We start from the raw sequence: 23,977 nt of genomic DNA, 5'->3' as shown, positions 1-23,977 counted from the left end.
ATTTGCACAGGGTTAAAGGGTGTTTGTGTGTGTTTATGGCTAAATGTTTGTTTTTTATGTTCAGTATGCATTTTATTTGACTGTGTGTGTGTGTGTGTGTGTGTGTGTGTGTGTGTGTGTGTGTGTGTGTGTGTGTGTGTGTGTGTGTGTGTGTGCGTGTGTGTGTGCGTGTGTGTGTGTGTGTGTGTAGTATGTTGCAAGCGAGCAGCACGGGGAGCAGATGGTGAGGAGAAAGGCTGGGAAAGTTTAATCCTATCAGATGGATTGGCGCGCCTCCATCTGGTTAATCCACACAGAATTTCAACACGGGCGAAACAGGCGATTTAGGCCAAGATTACTGTCACAGATTGCTGGCCCAGCCCCTCCTCATCCCTCCTAGTTTACCACTGGGCCAAATTGCATTATGGTCGGGCATCCACAATAAGCAAGGTAGGAGAGGAGCCTCAGCCTGAGAAGAGAGACTCATCTCAGTTTATCCCACTGAATACTACTGGATTACTTTTCCTCTCGCAAAGCTGACCTGACCAATAAATGTAAAATAAAGAAGATTAAACATGTGTTTATTTGAGGTTTGAAAGGCTATATTTTAATTTTAAGGGAAAATCCACTCAAAAACGATATTTTGGTATTTTTTTCCATTAGTCCGCCGTTGATACAGTTCCAAAATGTTTTGCATGTCAGCAGTCAAGTTCTCAAGATCTTGAACCTTCAAGAAGCAAAGTGTCCCCGGCAGCATCATCATCATGAGAGAAGTGTGAGAAGTGTGTTTTGCCGCAATCTTTAAAGACTTTAAAGAGGCACTTGCTTTTCTGCCTGATCTCCATTCAGAGCTGTTAAAACCACCATCACTCTTCTGTGTGTGTGTGTGTGTGTGTGTGTGTGTGTGTGTGTGTGTGTGTGTGTGTGTGTGTGTGTGTGTGTGTGTGTGTGTGTGTGTGTGTGTGTGTGTGTGTGTGTGTGTGTGTATGTGTGTGTGTGTGTGAGTGTGTGTGTGTGTGCGCGTGTGTGCGTGCGTGCGTGTGTGTGTGTGGAGCACGGTGCTGCACTCTTAGTTGGATCCAGCTGTAGGAGGTTTTTGTATGTTTTCGGTTTCCTGCTTTGGCCCCATGCTTATAGACTGAGAGGTGTCAAGTCACAAGAGGCCATTTTCTAGCACACACACACGAGCGCACACACACACGCGCACACACACAACGAGCGCTGTGACCCTGTGTTCCCGTGGGAGAAGGTTGGGAAGCCCCAAACCTCACTATGACCCGGGAACACAGCCATACCTCCTGTCACCAGCGTGATATGGTGTCAAAGTACAACATCATCTACAGCCTCCCTCTCCATGCAGAATACAGTACCATAGGTCTAGATCTAGGACTACTGCGTGCGCGTGTGTGTGTGTGTGTGTGTGTGTGTGTGTGTGTGTGTGTGTGTGTGTGTGTGTGTGTGTGTGTGCGTGCGTGCGTGCGTGCGTGCGTGCGTGCGTGCGTGCGCGCGCACGTGCGTGCGTGCGTGTGTTTCTGCGTCCTTGCACACATACCACACACACACACACACATACCACACACACTTGAACATGGAATGTCCTGTTCCTGTGTTATTCCCTTTAAGGCTCAGTGCTCCTGCTAATGTCCTTTACTTGTCCGGTGTGTCATCAGTGTTCCCATGTTCTTTCTTCGATGTTATTGGGCTACTTGATTATTACTGTGTAACTATCCTCCTAGACTGAGGTGGTCTAACCGTAAGCTGCCTTTCTGTCTCTCCCTCCCTCCTCCCCGCCCTTCTCCTCTCCACCTCCCCTCCACTGCCACGTACCTGGAAGCAGCTGCCCCCTGCATCAAAGCCATCAGCCCCAGTGAGGGCTGGACAACAGGGGGCGCAACTGTCATCATCATAGGGGATAACTTCTTTGACGGCCTCCAGGTCATCTTTGGCACCATGCTGGTCTGGAGTGAGGTGAGTACATGACGATACACACACACAGACGTGCACACACACACACACACACACACACACACACACACACACACACACACACACACACACACACACACACACACACACACACACACACACACACACACACACACACACACGCACAAACTCTCATCCCTCCACACAAACAGCCCCTGAATATTGACCATAGAAGTGTATTGCATTGTCTGTCTTTGCAGTTCACAGTACTGAAGGTCATGACAATACATTCTCTACATTTCCATCCTGAAAGGGGGAGCGAGTCAGTCCAACTATGCCAGCTGTGGTAAAGGCCATACCACTCTCCCCCCAGATGAAACCAACTCACATAAAACACTGATGGAAATATCAACAAACCATCTGGACCAAAGAGAATTCTGTGGTTGTTGAAATACTGGGAAGTGTAGCTTTCTTCCAGAAATATGAAGCAAGACTTTTGACTTTTGCAATTCTGGTTTTGAAACTTTAGAAGAAACAAAAGCCCTGTGTTCGTTCAACTTACACAATCAAATAACAACGTTTACTGTTTCCATGACTTCTGTCCATTTAACAGACAGGTTATTTAACATACATGCAGTGAGCATTTTCATCAACAAACAAAAGCACAGTTGGAATAACCCATTTTCTCCTGTGCAATACATTGCAATTGAATTTGACCTTGCACACTTGCGATGGTGAGGAGTGGTCCTGCCTCAGCCATTAAAATGTGTAATGGTATAAAAAGCCTCTGGTTGCTGGTGGAGTGTCTTTATTCTCCCTGCAGCAGAAGATCTGAATATGAAAGGCAGGCTAAGCGCTCTGTAAGGGACAGTTTAAAGGCATGTAAAATGCTGGTGGCTGTGTGGGCTGTAAAGACGGCGCTGGTGTGTCTGTGTGTGTGTGTGTGCGCGCGCGCGTGTGTGTGTGTGTGTGTGTGTGTGTGTGTGTGTGTGTGTGTGTGTGTGTGTGTGTGTGTGTGTGTGTGTGTGTGTGTGTGTGTGTGTGTGTGTGTGTGTGTGCCGGAGCTAGATTGCTCTCTCATCTGTGTGTTGTACGCCTCACGCACACACCATCACACACACTCCCATCTCTTGGAGCTCTCCAGTCATCACAGGGGCCAATCAGAGGACAAATTCAGCTCCTATTTATTCAGCGCAGCTCTCTGATGTGCTTCTGATCCTCTCAATTAGCTTCCATATAGGACTGGAGACTGGAGCTGGGGGATGGCGACTGGAGACTGGTGGCTGGAGACTGGGGGGTTGGAGACTAGAGACTGGGGCTGGGGGCTGGAGACTGGGGATGAGGGCTGGAGACTGGGGCTGGAGACTGGAGACTGGAGCTGGAGACTGGAGACTGGGGCTGGGGGTTGGAGACGATCTGGGGGCTGGCGACTGGGGGCTGGGGACTGTGACTGTGTGCTGGAGACTGGGGCTGGGGGCTGGCAAGTGTGGCTGGGGCATGGAGACTGGGGCTGGGAGCTGGAGACTGGGGCATGGAGACTGGGGCTGGGGGCTGGAGACTGGGGCTGGGGGGAATATAAGGGGGATATGTTATGTTATTGCTACCATTAGCAAGTGCAGTGAGGAATAGTAAGGTGAAGGTTTACATACTGTTTAAGTGCATCTTTATGTTTGGCCACATCAGGATGAGTAGACCTTACACCTTACGCTATGGTCTACATCTGGAGCACGTTTATAGCAGAGCCCCCTCAGCCCTCTCTCTCCTCTCCCAGTAGCCGGAGGGGAGTTAGGGGATCGAGGGGGGTTAGGGGCTGGAGGGGGTTAGGGGATGGAGGGGGGTTAGGGGCTGGAGGGGGTTAGATGATGGAGGGGGTTAGGGGATGGAGGGGGGTTAGTGTCTGAAGGGGGGGTAAGGATTTGGAGGGGGGTTAGGGGATGGAAGGGGTTAGGGGATGGAGGGGGTTAGGGGATGGAGGGGGGTTTGGGGATGGAGGGGGTTAGGGGCTGAAGGGGGGGTAAGGGGATGGATGGGGGTTAGGGGCTGAAGGGGGGGTTAGGGGATGGAGGGGGGTTAGGGGCTGAAGGGGGGGTTAGGGGATGGAGGGGGGTTAGGGGATGGATGGGGGTTAGGGGCTGAAGGGGGGGTTGGTGGATGGAGGGGGGTTAGGGGCTGAAGGGGGGGTTAGGGGATGGAGGGGGGTTAGGGGCAGAAGGGGGGATTAGGGGATGGAGGGGGGTTAGGGGCTGAAGGGGGGCTTAGGGGATGGAGGGGGGTTAGGGGCTGAAGGGGGGGTTAGGGGATGGAGGGGGGTTAGGGGCTGAAGGGGGGCTTAGGGGATGGAGGGGGGTTAGGGGCTGAAGGGGGGGTTAGGGGATGGAGGGGGGTTAGGGGATGGAGGGGGGTTAGGGGATGGAGGGGGGGATGGGGGTAAGGGGATGGATGGGGGTTAGGGGCTGAAGGGGGGTAAGGGGATGGGGGGGTTGGGGCTGAAGGGGGGGTAAGGGGTTGAAGGAGGGGTAAGGGTTTGGAGGGGGGGGGTAAGAGTTTGGATAGGGGTTAGGGGCTGAAGTGGGGGTTATAGGGGATGGAGGGCTGGAGGGCTGGAGGGCAGGGCGAGCCTTGTAACTGTAGTGCTGGTAAAAAGCAGCCTGAACGAGGCCAAAGTTGATTTCCTCTACCTGCCATTCAGTCTGCAGGCTAATGAGCTGATCCAATCTTCAACACACTCCACTCTGCTCTCCTCTCCCCCGCCGGCCAGGGATTCAGCTATAATAATCACTGCTTATTTATTAGACTTTTAAATTGCAGAACCATGTTGGCATAATGTTATTAATACACGGGTTTCGAGTCCCACACATGCTTGCCGTTAACCGCTTGGCTCTGTATTTTTGTTGTATTTATTCTTTTAATTTGTAGAATAATTGCAGCTTTATTCAACCTTGGCTAGTGGAATAGGAACCTTTGCTACAGTAGTTCCCCAGTGCCAAAGGGGTTCAGAGCCAGTCATGGTCATGGGGTAATGGCTGAAGCCAGGGGGAGAGAGACGGGACGGGGGTCAGGAATAGCACTGATTAGGCCTCCAGGGGCAGATTTGCCTGAGTTGTCCAGCTGCCCTGCCCTGCCTGTTTACCCACCCTCAGCCCAGGGTTTATTTTAGAGGACATGGACAGAGGTAGAGGTAGAGGCAGACCCTCCTGTCTCCTCGCCCAGTAGCTCTGAAGTAAAGCCATTGGTGGAAAAGCTACCCAATTGTCATACTTGAGTAAAAGTAAAGATACCTTAATAGAAAATGGCTCAAGTAAAAATGAAAGTCACCCAGTAAAATCCTACTTGAGAAAAAGCATCCTACTTGAGAAAAAGTATTTGGTTTTAAATATACTTAAGTATCAAAAGTAAATGTAATTGCAAAAACATATTTAAGTATCAAAAGTAAAAGTATAAATGATTTCAAATTCCTTAAGAAAACCAGACCATTTTTTATTTTTTATTTTGATTATGGATAGCCAGGGGCACACTCCAACCCTCGGACATAATTTACAAATGAAGCATGTGTTTAGTGAGTCTGCCAGATCAGAGGCAGTAGGGATGACCAGGGATGTTTCTCTTGAAGTGTGTGTATTAGATAGTTTTCCTGTCCTGCTAAGCATTCAAAATGTAAGGAGTAAAAAGTACATCATGTTCTTTAGGAATGTAGTGAAGTAAAAGTATAAAGTTGTTAAAAATATGAATACTAATGTAAAGTACAGATACCAAAAAAAACTACTTAAGTAGCACTTATTTTCAAGTATTTTTAATTAAGTACTTTACATCACTGAGTATAGCCTACTTAGAACTACTACTCCAGTGTCCCGTCTAGTCCTCAGTATTCTCTGGTCTCAGAGGCCGGTTGGTTGGAGTGCTGTTCGGCCCTTGGTCCGATGTAGGAAGTGCCGGGGCCCCACAGTGTGTTTCCAATTACCGCCCTCCCATACCGGAGAGGCCAGGGGTGAGGCTATGTTAGCTCCCTGCTCTCAGGGCCTCGAGGGCCCTCCAATATCACCCAGCCTGTCCCCCCCCCCCCCCCTCCCTCTGTACCCCCGATACTGATCAGCCCTGCAGAGCTGTGATAACCGTCGGCCAGGCATAATGAACACACACACTCTCAGTACACACACACTGATCCTTGTCATGTTGTTCCCCTAGCCCCACTCAAGCTCCATGTTTATGTACCTTCTGTAACACACAGCCTCTCCAGGTGTGTGGGGAGCTATGGCTCCAGTCCAACAATACCACTCTCACTTTGGATGTGTGTGTGTGTGTGTGTGTGTGTGTGTGTGTGTGTGTGTGTGTGTGTGTGTGTGTGTGTGTGTGTGTGTGTGTGTGTGTGTGTGTGTGTGTGTGTGTGTGTGTGTGTGTGTGTGTGTGTGTGTGTGTGTGTGTGTGTGTGTGTGTGTGTGTGTGCTCTTTAACACCACTCAGACTCACAACACTCTTCAACAACTCATGAGATCCTTCGCTGCTGCAGTGCAGATGACATAGTCCACTCATAAACGCCCTTCATTCACCACAAGTCATCAAATCAATAAGCGTGTTGTTTATGTGTCTGACGGCATTGTCGACAGTTTGTCCCACTCTCCTTTCCCTCCAGCTGTCCCTCTGCTCTCGTTCAGTGTGAAGGGTGTTTACCCTGGCAGACAATAGAAAGGGATCAGTGGAGGCTCATTGATGTGAAGTGTTTGTTTGCTGTGTTGAAGAGCACCACTCACACACCCAAACTCTGACTCGGGGGAGGAGAGGAGATCGGAGGAGAGGGGAGGGGAGCGCGAACTGAGTCTGTAGAGAACACAACTGCAGAAGTCATAGACTTGACTAACGGTTGCCATATCTCTCTGTCTCTCTCTCCCTCTCTCCCTCTCTCCCTCTCTCCCTCTCTCCCTCTGTCCCTCTGTCCCTCTGTCTCTCTGTCTCTCTGTCTCTCTGTCTCTCTGTCTCTCTGTCTCTCTGTCTCTGTCTCTGTCTCTGTCTCTGTCTCTGTCTCTCTCTCTCTCTCTCTCTCTCTCTCTCTCTCTCTCTCTCTCTCTTCTGTGCACTCTCTCTCTCTCCTCCTGCAGCTCATCACACCCCATGCCATCCGGGTGCAGACTCCGCCCCGCCACATCCCAGGGGTGGTCGAGGTGACCCTCTCCTACAAGTCCAAGCAGTTCTGTAAAGGCACGCCCGGACGCTTCATCTACACAGGTCAGTTTCTCTACTAATATAGACACAATAATATAGTAATAAGAAGAATAGTATACGCCATTTAGCTGCTACTCTTATCCAAAGTGACTTACAGTCGTGCGTGCGGACACAGGAATCAAACCCACTATCCAGGAGTTGCAAGCGTCATGCACTACTGTACATCCTTACAGGGGATCACACCGGTGGTCCAACTCTTTCAGAGTATTACAATTATTTAACGTATTAAAGCAGCGTCATCTGTATATACAGTACTACACAGTGCAGGCCATGACAGACAGAGAATCGACAGTTTCATATCAGTATTTCAGAGCCTTGTGTTAAAGACACAATATGTAGCCATCGCTCCGCCGTTGCTGGTAGCTAGAATTCTATCATGTTCGCCTGTGGTATAGTGTAGAGAATCATTGTACATGCTGTGAAATGTTGTTAAAATAAACTGAACAGAAAAAAGACGCAACAGTGAACGTTAAGACGGAAAGCATAGAAATAGCTTGCGTAGAACAGATCTACCACATACCAGACTTGGTTTCGATGACAGTGACAGATCTATAACTCATATTTGGTCGGGCCGCCTACGAAGATATTTAATGAACCTTTAAAAGAACCACCATCTGCAAGGTGAGAGATCCAATAGCAGAGTTGTGTACAGGAGTGCAGAACGCACCAGAGCTTGTTATGATCAACTCCAAAGTACGGAACCGAAAACACAGTTAGCTGCACACCGAGAGCCTCTCTATCTCTCTCTCTCTCTCTCTGTAGCTGTGTGATTCACAGTGGATGACAGGGGCTTCCTAGCAAACACAGGCCTCTCTGGCCTAAGAATCCCACCTACTTCCTCTGTGTGGAGGTTAATGCCCGGCACGGCGCTCTCACAAGCAGTGACATCCTGTACAATCCAGTAGATAAGGCCAATAGAGAACTTATCTCGCTCATAGGAAGGAAAGAGGGGCCTGATTCATCCGTGAGTGAGCAGAGCCACTAGCCTAGCACTGCCTGCCTGCCTGGCTCCATAGCCATGTGTTTATGTGCAGAAATTAGCAGGGAGTTATATGGAGCGCTTGTATGCCAAGAGGCTGAGAAAGGGTTGTGTGTTGCAGCACAGGCAGTAACCCCCCCGCTGCTTTAACAGTAACAAGGAGGCCTGTTGGACTAGCAGGAAGGTAGGCTACAGCACCCACTCTGTGAATGGGAGGTTCAGAGGGAGGCCAATGTTGACTTAATTACTGTAGATTGGGAGATTGTAACGACAAAATGCTCGTAAAAGCGTTACAATTAAGCTAGGAAAACAGTCTGGGCTTTATAGGCCTCCATCTTGAAGCCATTTGAAGAAAGTGAATCCGTCCAGAACGTGAGCGAATGCGTTTTGGGTTAACACAGACACACACACACACACACAACACACACACACACACACACACACACACACACACACACACACACACACACACACACACACACACACACACACACACACACACACACACACACACACACACACACACACACTTTTAATATTCATAGACACACACACACACACACACAAACACACACACACACACACACACTTTTAATATTCATAGACACACACACACACACACAAACACACACACACACACACACATGCACTTTTAATATTCATAGATACACACACACCCTGTATTGAAACAGTGGTGGATCATAGCCTCTGTGGGCTCACCACCTCGTTTCACCTAATTGAAAATTATAAGAGATGCCCTGGAGGAGAAATTTGTTTGTAATAAGTTGTACATAATGGAGGAACCTGGCTGCAAACCATTTCACTGAGCTCTCTTAGTGGGTGGAACCAATCCCAGAGCAATTTTAAAATCCTGTAATGGCTGTGGCATTATTCCCTTTTCTGCACTTTTCCTCTCTTCCCTCGGAAAGAGGAAGGGAGGAGGGAGAGAGGAACACTTCTGTAGTGAAGTGGCCACCTTCCGCTTTCTCATTTTATATTTTATTTCTCTCATGCTCACACTTGCATGCTCAAATGCATGTATATACAAATACAATGCACGCACGCACACACGCACGCACGCACGCACGCACGCACACACACACACACACATCACACACACACACAGTGGAGGGTGTGGGTGACAATGGGAGGCCTCACTCATTAATATTGATCCTCTTGACACGGGTCCACAATGCCACACAGTAGGACACCATCCAGTGTGTGTGTGTGTGTGTCTGTGTTGTACACTCCAGTTTCTACTCACGCCACACCTCATATAATTTCTTTCACCAGTAAGATGATGTAAAACATGTTTTAGTGTTATGTTACCATGCTAAGCCCACGCCCGTGTTGGGACTACTTTCTCTCTCTGTGGGCTGTGTGACACTATGCAAGGCAGTGACTCTGCATCCTAACCAAGCCCTGCTGTAAATGGGCTGGCTGTGGAATGGGGAAGTCTCATTACCCAGAAATGATTTTTAATCATCTTTGGTTGCCGGGCGGGCTGGGCTGGGCCGTCCTCCCGCAGGCTACCTGACTCCATCCATACAGGCCTGTCTGGCTGCTAAGTGCTTTTTTCAAGTGGGCGGAGATGAACCCTGACCCTCTCATTTGCCAATTTCTTCAACATGTGAATTAGGAAATTCGATCCGGCCCGGCGGTTACCTCACCCCGCGTCAAGGTCGACTTCTCTCCCCGGGTGAAAGGTCATAGCTGGGAGCGCTCACTGGCTCTCCGTCGGATTCCATATGTTGTTGTTGTTGTTGCTCTAGTCCCCCCTCTGGCAGAGCAATTAAACACATACACTCTGCACAAACGAGAGCCCCGAGTTGAAAGTAATTATACATTTTTTAAAAAGGAAGAGAGAAAATGTCTGTAATGTGGCTGGCAGATGGGATTCCACGGAGATCCTTATGCTGCTTGATCTGAGCGGTGAGAAATGTACACGTAAACCACATATTCCTAATAATACACAGCTGGGCCTTCTCCATGCACCGGCTCTCACACATGCTCAGCGTCTTATCTCTTCTCCTTGGTCTCTGATATGCGATCAAACTCCTCTACCTTCAACACAGAGACATCACACTGCGTTAACTGGGTTGGGCAGCACACCCACGCCACCTCTCTCCACAGTCCCAGTACCGTGCCCTTTGTGTCCCCTCCTGTCCCTCAACTTCTCCTGGCCTCGGCCCCTGTGAGGCACCAGTCATGCCTGCTGAGTAGACCTGACCACCAGAGATCTAACTCTAAACCCCTTCATTTTCCCCTCTGGTGTCTCCAGTCGGCACCTTGTGGTGGGTTGACTGGGCTCCTGTGCCAGTGTGCAGTGCATCCGTCCTGGGCATGGGGGATTGGTGGCAGCTGGACGCCGTGGCACCCGTAGGACAGCTGGCAGCTCTAATCATTTGCTGCCGTGGAGACGGAGCGCGGTGGAGTTGAGGGCCTAATTAAATCAATACAGGCATCGGCATGAACGTCTCTCAAGCACCCCCCCCCCCTCCACCCCAGCCCCTACGGCTGGGCCAGGCAGAAATCAATGGCTACCTGGTAACCACGGGGTCCATGTCAGCTGCCACTGGCCAGCGAATCAGTCAGACAGAGGGATTCCCACCCTTCTCCTACAGCAGGGTTAATGAAAAGCTAGTAGGCAGGAGGGGATCACTGCAGTATTATAGTGGAGTGGGTGTAGTCACAACCTACCACCTATGACCCACTGTAAACACGGAGGATTCTTTCTCTTTTCTCTCTCTCTTTCTCTCTCACTCTCTCTCTGTCTGTCTCGCCCTCTCGCTCTCGTTATATTCTGTCACAGAGGTGTGGACTTGAGTCACATGACTTGGAGTCGGCTTGGACTTGGACTTGGAGCATCAAGACTCGGGGCTCGACGTTGACCTGAGACTGATGACTTGAAATTATCTGGCCAGGTTTTGTAACGTTTTGTCACTCGTTTTGTGGCACAGAGTTTGCATGGATTACTCTCCGTGCAGCCAGAGACAGTAGCCACAGCATCGCACTTGCAACAACAAAAAAATTACTAGATTGACTAGTGAAACGCACACTCAGCCCTCTGATTGGACCAGCAAACTGTCAATCAACAAGTTGGATGAGCTAGAGAACAGATTGCTGATTTGCTGTACAGCTATTGGATCAGGGGTGCAGCATAAACGTCAAATGCTAGGGAGAGAGGATTGCCATAAATCAATATGCAGCTCCAACATTTTTGGGGGGGTGATCAGGAATATGAACTGTTTATTTTGCAAGCGCATCAGCAATGAGGCAGCAAGCGACAATGACTAGCATAGACCTCATAGTCTTTTGGTATGTCAAAATGTACTTAGGAAGCTTGCATATGGAATTTGTTGTTCAAATGTATTATTACATCATCAAAATGGGCTGCCATTTTTTTTACTGAGACTTGACTTGAACAAAATGTGCGACTCGACTCGACTTGACTTGCTCGTAGAATGCACGACTTGGACTTGACTCGAGACTCGACCCGTTCTACTTGGAACTCGACTTGAGACTCGGACCTTGCGTCTTGAGACTTGCTTGTGACTCGAGTAACAGTGACTCGGTGCCACTTCACGTTCTGTCATACTGCGGGCAACACGGCGGCAAAAACAGTGAGCAAAAAGACAAACAAGGAGCTCATTATCACTCCTGGCACACGAGGTCCTCAGTGTGTTCTGGCAGTGGCTCTAGGGTGCTGTTGACTCTCAGCCACCGCCGCCGTGTGACATATGTGCTGTTGAGAATGGCGTCTGGTGGAGGTGTCAGGTCACCTGTGAAACACAACGTTGATGTCACCGCTCTGTGTTACACAAAGTGCCAAGTGACAATCAATAAATAAATAGAAAACAAAGATGCCGCACGTGTGACTTGAGAGAGAGAGAGTGCGTGTGTGTGTGTGTGTGTGTGTGTGCGTGCGTGCGTGCGTGCGTGCGTGTCTGCTTACTATAATGCCTGACTCCCTGCACAATTAGGGGCTAGGCTGAACTGATAACAAAGCCAAACGCCTTAGGGGGAACAGCATATCACACATACACTCGCTCCCACACCCGTACACTCTGTTTGTGAACCCATATCCCCAGCCTGAGAAATGACACATAGCCCTTTTCTCTCCATATCTTTTCTCTAATTTAGCTCCGATAAGAGACAGTAGTTACACCATACCCTTCAGGTTGTTATTGTAAAAGAGAATGTGTTGTCATTGTCAATGAATTACCTGGTTAAATAAAGGCTAAATGAATAAAACCCTTGTGATGACAAGTCTGGAGCTGAAGACGGTGTGATAACATAACTCAAAACAGATTAAGAGGGACATTGAGAGAGAGAGAGAGAGAGAGAGAGAGAGAGAGAGAGAGAGAGAGAGAGAGAGAGAGAGAGAGAGAGAGAGAGAGAGAGAGAGAGAGAGAGAGAGAGAGAGAGAGAGAGAGAGAGAGAGAGAGAGAGAGAGAGAGCGAGAGAGAGAGCGAGAGCGAGAGAGAGATGATAGAGTAAAAAACAGGAATCTTCTCTCCCTGAATTCTCCTAATTTAATTCCTACTGCGTGTCGCTACTGTACAGTGTACACAAGAGGAGTGAAGTGTGAAGCAAGGCCATTGGAAGGTAGAACTGTGCATCTGCAAGGCTCTACCGTCCCTTTATCTCCTCCCCCGTTTAACAGTCCGTGGATGGAGCCTATGTTGATCGCCTAATACATCCTTTCACAGTTGACTCACAGCTCACTGCACCAAAAACAAGCCAGGTACAAATTCTAGAAAAAAACAAGCAGTCCATTTTAGATATGGATTTCAGGCATACATGTCATTTCTCCCTCCAAGCACAAGGCCTCATTTAGCTCCGACGGGGAAGAAAAAGACACAAAAAAATCCCTACAGGGTGTATGGAAAAATGTATAAAAATAAGATTGTATTCTATTGATCCCAAAGTGGTATGGGCTTGGAAAAAATAACTCATCTATAATAAGGAGAAGAATGAAGCAATAATTCAGAGGTATTGAGCGCCGGGCTGCTGAGCGTATCGATTCCCAGCCGCAGCCATGAGATCACACCTGAGAAACATGGAGCCCTAGGGGGGAGGAGAGGAGAGGCCGCGCTGCATTCCCTCGTTCATTACCACTCCGCTCACTCTCCCCGTTCTCCCCTCTTCTCCCCCGTTCTCCCCTCTTCTCCCCCGTTCTCCCCTCTTCTACATCGTTCTCCCCTCTTCTCCCCCGTTCTCCCCTCTTCTCCCCCGTTCTCCCCTCTTCTACATCGTTCTCCCCTCTTCTCCCCCGTTCTCCCCTCTTCTCCCTCGTTCTCCCCTCTTCTCCCCCGTTCTCCCCTCTTCTACATCGTTCTCCCCTCTTCTCCCCTCTTCTCCCCCGTTCTCCCCTCTTCTCCCCCGTTCTCCCCTCTTCTCCCTCGTTCTCCCCTCTTCTCCCCCGTTCTCCCCTCTTCTACATCGTTCTCCCCTCTTCTCCCCCGTTCTCCCCTCTTCTCCCCCGTTCTCCCCTATTCTCCCCCGTTCTCCCCTCTTCTCCCCCGTTCTCCCCCTCTTCTCCCCCGTTCTCCCCTATTCTCCCCTCTTCTCCATCATTCTCCCCCTTTCTCCCCCGTTCTCCCCTCTTCTCCCCCGTTCTCCCCTATTCTCCCCTCTTCTCCATCATTCTCCCCCTTTCTCCCCTATTCTCCCCCGTTCTCCCCTCTTCTCCCCCGTTTCTCCCCTCTTCTCCCCCGTTCTCCCCTCTTCTCCCCCGTTCTCCCCTCTTCTCCCCCGTTCTCCCCCGTTCTCCCCTATTCTCCCGTCTTCTCCATCATTCTCCCCCGTTCTCCCCTCTTCTCCCCCGTTCTCCCCTCTTCTCCCCCCTTCTCCACCGTTCTCCCCCTCTTCTCCCCCGTTCTCCCCTATTCTCCCCTCTTCTCCATCATTCTCCCCCTTCACCCCTCTTCTCCCCTCTTCTCCCCTATTCTCCCCTCTTCTCCCCCGTTCTCCCCTCTTCTCCACCGTTCTCCCCTCTTCTCCACCGTTCTCCCCTCTTCTCCACCGTTCTCCCCTCTTCTCCATCGTTCTCCCCTCTTCTCCACCGTTCTCCCCTCTTCTCCCCACTTCTCCATCGTTCTCCCCCGTTCTCCCCTCTTCTCCACCGTTCTCCCCTCTTCTCCACCGTTCTCCCCCTCTTCTCCATCATTCTCCCCCTTCTCCCCCGTTCTCCCCTCTTCTCCACCGTTCTCCCCTCTTCTCCCCCTTCTCCCCCGTTCTCCCCTCTTCTCCACCGTTCTCCCCTCTTCTCCACCGTTCTCCCCTCTTCTCCATCATTCTCCCCCTTCTCCCCCATTCTCCCCTCTTCTCCACCGTTCTCCCCTCTTCTCCCTCTTCTCCCTCGTTCTCCTTTCTTGTTAAACTGCAGCCCTAGCTATTACCACACACAGGAGGGTTAGCTGGCTACGGTAGCTACCCGCTAACACCAATCAGAACCTGAGGGAGCCAAGCCCAGTCCATTTAACACTCCCACCTGAGCTAGGGAAACATGCACTGGCCTGGTTCACACTAACAGGGGGAAACAAACACAGACCAAAAAAATAAAACAATGGAAGCAATGTTTTATCTCCATTTTGTTTACTGTAGGCAGCGGAGGACCAAGGCTATTGTGGAAGGGGCAGGTGAAGAGAATAGTGGGTAAATCCATACTGATCTAGTTCTGCTGGTTTTATATATATATATATATATGTATGTAGGTATATATATATACTGTAGGTATATATGTAGATATCCAGGACTATGCGAAACACTGCTCAGTGGGGGCGCCCCAGTAGTGATTTAGGCTCCCTCCCACTCCTCACACTGTGCTTTACACTGACCCATTTTTTTATGGGGGGGGGGGGGGGGGGGTCTGACCCCGCTCCTTACCCCCTCCACTCCTCCTCCTCTCCTCCCCACACCATCCTCTTCTCCGGGTCATTATTGTGAAATATGATGAGGCCTGGATCTGCCCTCATGAAATTTCAATGAGCATTGATCTGTGTGATTGCAAGGAATCCTTCACATAGTGGTTTGAGCAGGGGGAGAGGGAGGAAGAGAGGGAGATAGGGAGGGGGGGGAGTTGTGTTCCTTTATTTATTGCTGTTTACTTTTACCCGTTTGAATCTGTTCTGGTTTTGGAGAGAGCTGTCAGAATGCCTGTCGCTATGATTCCATGGCTAGAGAGGCTTTGTGCCTTCATACTCCGTTATACACTAGTAGACTGTTGAAAATCCAGTGTTGACAACCAGGGGCCTAATCTTGGAGAATTCTCCTGACGACCTCCTTTTTCCTTCTTGCCAAGGTTGCGCCATTTTGTTGTGGTCAACTGTAACGGGCTGCTGTGGTAACCTGTAATGTGTCGTTCTCTGACAGTGGTCGAGTTGGGTTACTAAGAAATAGCAATGCCATGTTGCATTCTGGCCCTAATTGTATTTTTCACCTTTATTTAACCAGGCAAGTCAGTTAAAGAACAAATTCTGATTTTCACCGACGGCCTCGGAAAAGTGGGTTGACTGCCTTGTTCAGGGGCAGAACGATAGATTTTTACCGTGTCAGCTCGGGGATTCGATCCAACACTCTAACCACTACGCTACCTGCCGCCCCAAATATAATAGGGTGCTCTAATCCTCAAGGTCAAACTTGAAGTAGACTCCAAGGTCAAACTTCTGTTCAAATTGGGGTCCGTTCATTTTTTTCTATTATGACCACAATACATTTTCTGGTCAGTAATTCCATCAATGACATCAAATAATTCCATAATTCCATGTCATTTTCTGGTCAGTAATTCCATCAATGACATAAAATAATTCCATAATTCCATGTCATTTTCTGGTCAGTAATTCCACCAATGACATTTTAGGGATTGATTTGGTGCAAACCTGCGCTGCCCTGTGAGTTATTTCTGTGTAAAACCGCTAGCTAATGCAGCCCATGGAGTAACATAAACCAGCATCTCTTCCCCAAGTCAACACATGTGGTATTAATAAGTGGAAAACAATAAAACAGTTAAAAGAGGGAATTCTCCTACACTATAAATACTCTCTGTGTGGTTTTGAGTTGTTGCACACGCAGAGAGCGCCAGGCAGCAGAGGTACAGGAGGACGGATGGCCACCCAAACTCACTTCTCCATTCTCAACATGTTTATGCGGTCTTGTTTCACTAATATGATGTCTATAGTGTTGTGTTTCTATAAACGGTCTATTTCTGAAGACAACATGGCAGGGTGTTTCCTGATAAGATGGTGCTGGTTGTTTATCCCTGAACAGGATTGGGTTTTTGTAACCGCTTGAAATCATTTTTATATGAGACAGATTCGTCATGCCGAATACAACTGGCGCTCGCGACCGTAATTGTCTGTGTTTTACTTTATCTTTAATTAACTAGGCAAGTCAGTTAAGATCAAATTCTTATTTACAATGACGACCAAACCCGGCCAATTCCTCCCCTAACCCGGACGACGCTGGGGCAATTGTGCGCCGCCCTCTGGGACTCCCGATCACAGCCGCTTGTGATACAGCCCGGGATCAAACCCGGGTCTCGGTCCCCTATGACTGGACTATGATTCTAAATTGTGATGCATACTTTTGTTGTCAATGCTTATCAAGTGGAATCATTCATTGAAAACAGTGCAGGGCAGAGAATAGGCCTGGTGTAATGGAACCCGGAGAGTCATTTTACATAAACAGTGTATCCAGGCACACAATGGATGTTTGGTTAGAATCACTGTCCGCTTTTGACCACCTCTCCACTTAATTCATATGAATGGGAACATATGTACACATTTGAAAGCCTATAAAGTCCCCTGTTATATCTGCTGGTCTCTTTGCATAGACTAGTACTTTGACCTTTGCCCCCATTCCCACACAGATTTAAATGTGTGTTCAGGAGGCTTTTTCAGTGGTGGAAGTAGAGAAAAGGTTAGTTCTTTCCTAAGAAAAAAACAAACATATTTTGTAACTGATTATTCTTGAGTGCTTTGAATGTTTTTCTCTCGCAGCCAGCATCAACAGTGAAGGGAAATCATGTTTTTAATGGACCACCACAAAACATCTCGTGTTGTCATGTTGATATTGCTCCAGTGTGTAAACGGCCTGCTCGTCTCCCCTCCTTTCCTAGCCCTCCTCCCCTGGTCCTCTCACTCCTCTCCCTCCCCCTTCCCCTCCTCTACTCTCCCCCCTCTTGCTGCCCTCTTACCTCTCAGTAAGTGAATATTATCCGCTCTCCTGGTGCAAAGATTGTGCCCAATGTGGAAATCGATAGCAATAAGGGGGAGTAAACAGCATCTGACATCCACAACTGCGTGGCCGTGTTGACACGCAGAGCAGAGCCCATCCATCTCCATATCAGCCTGTTAATGGAGACCTTACAGGCAGCGCCGCCCTACCGCCAGCCCTGGCCCCCTCCCCCGCCTTGCTCCCTGGCCTCATCAACCGCCAACCTCCCTCATCCTACCGACACCATTCCTCAACTTTGCCGTCCCTCCCTCACCTCCTCATCCATATTCGATTCCTAAGCTTCATCAGGGCCCGTCTTCCTCCTCCCCTTACATGACTCCTTGCTACACCCGTCATCTCCCTAACACAACTCTTCATCTGAATATTAATTGAATTCTCCTCCTTTAAATAATAATGTGGAGACTGTCGTGGCTAAATCAATTAGATCAGTCCCCGCCGAGAGGGAGAGACAGAGACAGAGACAGACAGAGAGAGAGAGAGAGAGAGAGAGAGAGAGAGAGAGAGAGAGAGAGAGAGAGAGAGAGAGAGAGAGAGAGAGAGAGAGAGAGAGAGAGAGAGAGCAGGTCTTCTTTTCTCCTCCACACTGTATTTGTGCTACTCACCTACCCGTTCCAGGCGACCTGCCACTATGCACAGACACACACTCCTTTAATTCGCCTTTTGAAAAACAATTGAAGCATTGTTGGCTCAAAGAGTCATTATGTTAAATGAAATATGTGCTTGTAGGGATTGAAGGAGGGTAAGAGGGAGAAACAATAGGCACAGTTAGAGTATAATATGTGAATGAGACACAGAGCTCTGTTTTAACTCCAGGATGGTTGTTGTTAAAGTGGGCCCGTGTGGTGCCATATTACCTGGTGCCACTCTTTGTGTGTGTGTTCTCTATACCTCTATATGCACTGTATATGGGAGTGTTTTGATGTTGGTGGTCCTTTTTTTACGAGCTACCGGTCACGATTACATTACAAATACATACAGTAGTTATTATCTGTCAGTATATGTGGATGCCATTCTCTGTACAGATGTGGACACATGCTTTTTAAAGGGTCTTTTTGATCATTTTGAGACAAATTGACTGGCTATATTTTCGTCTCCACTGGTGTGTGTGAGCTCACCACAGACAGACCAATTATGGAACATAATACACTAAGCTGTAACGGACATTTACTGGAACACTCCATGGAAAGCACCTAGCATCACACACCTCACACACCCTTCTAATATCTCATCTAAACATACCCTCACACCCTTCTAATATCTCATCTATCCGCACCCTCACACCCTTCTGATATCTCATCTATCCGCACCCTCACACCCTTCTAATATCTAATCTTAACATACCCTCACACCCTTTTAATATCTCATCTAAACATACCCTCACACCCTTCTAATATCTCATCTATCCATACCCTCGCACCCTTCTAATATCTCCTCTATCCATACCCTCGCACCCTTCTAATATCTCCTCTATCCATACCCTCACATCCTTCTAATATCTCCTTTATCCATATCCTCACACCCTTCTAATATCTCCTTTATCCATACCCTTACACCCTTCTAATATCTCCTTTATCCATACCCTCACACCCTTCTAATATCTCCTTTATCCATACCCTTACATCCTTCTAATATCTCCTTTATCCATACCCTTACACCATGTCAAACACTCTTTTTCTCTTCCTCTTTTCCCATCGCTCCATTTTCTCCATCTGTGTGTGTGTGTGTGTGCGTGCGTGCGTGCGTGTGTGTGTGCATGCCTGCGTCCCTGCGTGATTGTGTGCATATAGATAGTATATCCGTGAATGTGGTGAGTCACAGAGATATTGTGTGTGGGTCTCCTAGAGAGCACCAGACATCACAGCATACACTCAGCCAGACCCCTCTCTCCCCAGACCCAGCAGAAGAAAGGGTCATTGTTCCAGTGTCAAAATGCTGCAGGCATCTTGACAAAGGCCCGGGAGGTTATGATAACAGGAAGAGAAAGCCCCACAGCCACAGACTGTGGAGGCCGGGGCTTGGGAACGGGGTTTAGGGATGGCTGGTGTTGGTGGGCGTTCGGCTGTGCAGACAGTATCAGATTCCTGCTGGAATATCTAGCTTTTATTCTGCTCTTTGTTACCAAATTGGGAATTGTCATTGGCGATGTGGGTTCAGTCCCTGCGGTGAAAACGTTCTTTGCCACAGACATGATTTCATCCCTTTTCAGAATAAATGAGCATTTGTGTCAGTGATAATGTGCGAACTGTTCAGCTTCAGGGGTGAGATTATTCTAGCAACAGGAATAGTCTAACCCTGTTATTCACTTATATTTTGAACCTAAACTATGCCTGTCCATGGTAATAATTATCAAAAATAATTCTGAAACGAGTAACCTTAACACTTTGTTTTCTTTTGGGTGAAATCAGGCTTCAGGCCTGATATTGGTTCCTTTCAGAAGTTGAACCGGAGATACTTTTTGTCACATCAAATCCTTTTTCTAAGTTTGTGCTGTTGTTGAGTCTCACAGAGTTCTTAAAGGCTCCATTTAGGGCAGGTAGAACTCCATAAAACAATGCTCTGGGGCTGGGCAGCCATCTTGTCTCCCCCTGCCCACACTCCGCTCCGCCATTCCGGTTCCTCTATCGCTAGTCGCCTGGCTGGCTGTCAGCAGGCATGTAAATATGCCTCTCGCCTCGCTCCCCTCACTGACTGACAGGCTTTTACATCTCTCTCTCTCTTCTGACAGGATAAAGGCTTTATACCAGTAATTGCAATGCTAAACGTAAAAAGTAAATGTCCTTTAAAATCCACAGATTACCATACCGTATGTGCTTTTTACACTCACTTTTATAAATACAGGCAATCTAGCTTCATGGGAATGTAAAATGACTTCCATTAGCCACGATCATATATTTAAATCCCCTTCACTCTGCTTCACGCTAGCTCTGTTTTATCTCTAGATTGTTGCTTCAACTAATGAAAAGCTCACTTTGAAGCAATCACAGGCTGGAAAGTGCCTTGGTACCTGTCTGGTTCCTCGATGCATGTGTTTTACTGATGTATTTAGGACAGTCCCTTTTCTGCTACCTTGTACTTCCATTGGGGACACAACTTCAGAAATTACCTGGGAATGTACAAAAAGGACGGCAAGATGAATACTGCACGAAGAGTGAACTCAGAGGCCAGTTGGAGATGAACATTGTGATCGTATGCTCAAGTTATTCTAAGATGATGTTACAGTGTTGTAACCCTGTGCTCCTGTGTGTGTGTGTGTGTCCTCAGCCCTGAATGAACCCACCATCGATTACGGCTTTCAGCGGCTGCAGAAGGTCATCCCCCGACACCCTGGAGATCCAGAACGCCTTCCCAAGGTACCAGTTACACCGCCTGCACCTCTACTATCCAATCAGTCCACAGCCTGTACCCTAACTGTCCAATCAGTCCACAGCCCGTACCCTAACTGTCCAATCAGTCCACAGCCTGTACCCTAACTGTCCAATCAGTCCACAGCCTGTACCCTAACTGTCCAATCAGTCCACAGCCCGTACCCTAACTGTCCAATCAGTCCACAGCCTGTACCCTAACTGTCCAATCAGTCCACAGCCCGTACCCTAACTGTCCAATCAGTCCACAGCCCGTACACTAACTGTCCAATCAGTCCACAGCCTGTACCCTAACTGTCCAATCAGTCCACAGTCCTCTCTCACGCCACTCTATGTCTATAGTTCTACATGTTCAAGCATGCTTTGTTAGAGAATCTAAAAGTAGTTTGATTTTAAAATATTCGACCAATACCACTCTCAAATGATTGAATCAGCCTTCTCTATCTTGCTACTCTTGCCTAGATACGTTTTGTCTTTCACTTGCGTCAAGATCCTATAATGTTCTAGATACGCTATTTGTTTTTATCAGTGAAAGCAAAAAGACTGTTGAGTGGAAATACATGTGTAATTAGGACCAAAGGATCATTTATCTTTTTATACAAAGATGTGTCAGTTCTATCTACACAGGCAAAGACCAGGTCCTCTCCAGTACAGTACTCCTGCAGAGTGCAGATGCAGCTGAACCTTAGCATACTGTACTGTAGCCTGTTGGGTGGGCAGGGTCACGACCCTGTGTGTTCACCAGCTGTTTGGATCGGCAGCGTTTCTCACTGAAGCGCTTCCAGCGACGCACACTTCCTGTGACATCAAAGGGAACAGACTCCACGTCTCGGCAACGGCGGAGTCCTTGTCATCTCTGATGTCATCGAACGACACACAGACTCCTGCACGTGTTAACGATCTCACGTGTCGCCGGGCGAACGCGCTTAAGCCAAGGGCAGTTGACATCACTGCTGTGGAAGTGCACACCATTCTGTTACAGTTAGCATTGCCTAAAAATGGTGCAAAAAGCAAAGCACCACACTCCTTTACACTCCTTCACCAGCAAAGTGTGTGTGTGTTCATGTGTGCCCGCTATGTGTGTGCGTACTTGGACGAGTGTATAACTTGTGTGTGCATGTTGTGCTCTGCGAGCCACAGAAAAGCAGGGTGTAAATTGATCCTTTGGGAGTAATAAATATACAGCACTTTATCTTGTTTTCTGTGCCTCATACCCTGGAGCCCTGCTGGAACAACAGCACTTAATAGAGTAAGAGGAAGGTAATTAGGAGCAGTATGGCGGTGTGCCCCACTCCACCCCGCCACTCGCCTTACCCCGCTCCTGTACTGTACCTAGAGTAGGCTCAGACTTCTAGCCCAGTCTCCTAGCTCACACACGCTCCACACGCTCTAAAAGTGGCGAAAAAAGCTTGTGCATATACGCTGACGACGTTTCTGTTCGTTTTGGTCTTCGGGAAGTTTTTTTTTCTCGACTGTTTGTAGCCCGAAGTCTACGGCCCTCTGTCGGTGTTTGGTCAACAGTAAGGATTCTAAAATGAAGTGTTTGTTGTCCTTCAGCGAGAGACGAATCGTTTCCATACACATTTTGTTCACTTGAGAAATACTGCACCGAGCATCTTAGTTCGATGTAAAATTGCAGTGACTACGATATCCTGTGCAAAACATCAAAATTAATGACAGATTTCTTTCGGCGTCTCAAGCAGTCCTATTGCTGGTTTTATCTCGTTCAGTTCAGAACTCCCCTCACCTGGTTGTCTATGGCTTCACTTAAAGGAAAACCAGCGGACAACCAGTCGAACCGAAGCGGAACTTAAGACAGGGGTGTCAAACTCATTCCATGGAGGGTCTAGTCTCTGCTGGTTTTTGTTTTTTTCCTTTCAATTAAGCTCTAGACAACCAGGTGAAGGGAGTTCCTTACTAATTAGTGACCTTAATTCCTCAATCAAGTACAAGGGTGGAGTGAAAACTCACAGACACTCAGCCCTCCGTGGAATGAGTTTGACACTGTGCCTTAAGACTACAGCAGCTCCATTGGCAATCCAACCTGGGCTCTGGTGTGTAGTGAAGGACACTACTCTCATCATTACTTTAGTAGCTAGAATATCTCCAGTGAAAGAAAAGTTACAGAACATTTTCCAAAGTAATTTACATGTTACCTTTATTTAACTAGGCAAGTCAGTTAAGATCAAATTCCTATTTACAATGACAGCCTACCGGGGAACAGTGGGTTAACTGCCTTGTTCAGGGGCAGAATGACTTGTTTTTATCTTGTCAGCTTGGGGATTCGATCCAGCAATCTTTTGGTTCCTGGCATTACGCTCTAACCACTAGGCTACCTGCCGCCCCCCAAAAAATAAGAAAATAAGAAAGGAAAGTGTATCGATTGCGTATGTCTTCACACCCCACAGTTAATACTTGGCGAAGCACCTTTGGCAGCCTTTTTGTTTTGTATTTTTTATTTATTTGGGAAATGTTCTATAATTTTTTGTTCACTTTAGAATTGTGTAATAGGTTGTGTACATTAGTAGAAAAAAAATCAATCTAATCCATTTAAAAATCCATTTTAAGGCAACAAAATGTGAAGACTGTCTCTCAGTGCTCTCTCCACTCTACTCTTCATTGACATTCAAAGCGCTTGAAGCTGATTGGTTTAAGTTTTAATAATGCTAAATATATGGTAATATATGCATCATTAGATAATTATTGATATACCAAATAGATATTGAAAATTCTAGTTTTTGATATAAAAAATGTAATTATCGATATATTTCAAACAATTATATAAAACATATTATAATGATATTTTGATATCGATGATTCCATTTTTTTTATAGAGAAATTAGAATTATTGATATAGAAAATTCCATTATTGATATAAAACATAAAAATATTGATATAAAAAATAATATTAATATATGTTGAAACGGCTTTCCACACACACACACACAAACACACACACAAACACACACACACACACACACACACACACACACACACACACACACACACACACACACACACACACACACACACACACACACACACACACACACACACACACACACACACACACTGAACACGTCATTAGTTCACATTAACCTCACATGTAGAGCAGCACCAGCTGTGTAATAGGCAAACAGACAGCTATTGTAGCCATCGCTCCATACCGAACGCCCTCCACTCACTCACACTCCCAGCACTTTTACCCCCATTAGATGCAGACCAGTGCACTGTCATGTCCAATGAGGTTGGTTTGATTTGTAAAAAATCGGACACA

The 23,977-nt window shown here is 47.7% G+C and overlaps 1 protein-coding gene across 12 annotated transcripts in view; it reads left to right on the top strand.

Moving 5' to 3' along the window:
• The window catches only part of LOC129821463 (transcription factor COE1-A), a 112,910-nt gene that overhangs the window by 68,620 nt on the left and 20,313 nt on the right, over positions 1-23,977 (top strand). For 6 of the 12 annotated variants that reach the window (XM_055879158.1, XM_055879199.1, XM_055879167.1 and 3 more), the window contains exons 9-11: positions 1,814-1,947; positions 6,996-7,122; positions 20,600-20,688. In XM_055879158.1, the coding sequence (XP_055735133.1) occupies positions 1,814-1,947; positions 6,996-7,122; positions 20,600-20,688 (350 nt within the window). The remainder of the gene's footprint in view (positions 1-1,813; positions 1,948-6,995; positions 7,123-20,599; positions 20,689-23,977) is intronic. The other 6 variants (XM_055879164.1, XM_055879194.1, XM_055879176.1 and 3 more) reach the window with 1 other exon arrangement.

The sequence above is a fragment of the Salvelinus fontinalis genome, chromosome 2 (genome assembly GCF_029448725.1).
Source record: "Salvelinus fontinalis isolate EN_2023a chromosome 2, ASM2944872v1, whole genome shotgun sequence".
NCBI classification, from domain to species: Eukaryota; Metazoa; Chordata; class Actinopteri; order Salmoniformes; family Salmonidae; genus Salvelinus; species Salvelinus fontinalis.
The sequence above is the reverse complement of the archived record's forward strand: the minus strand, read 5'-3'. Positions and strand labels throughout refer to the sequence as shown.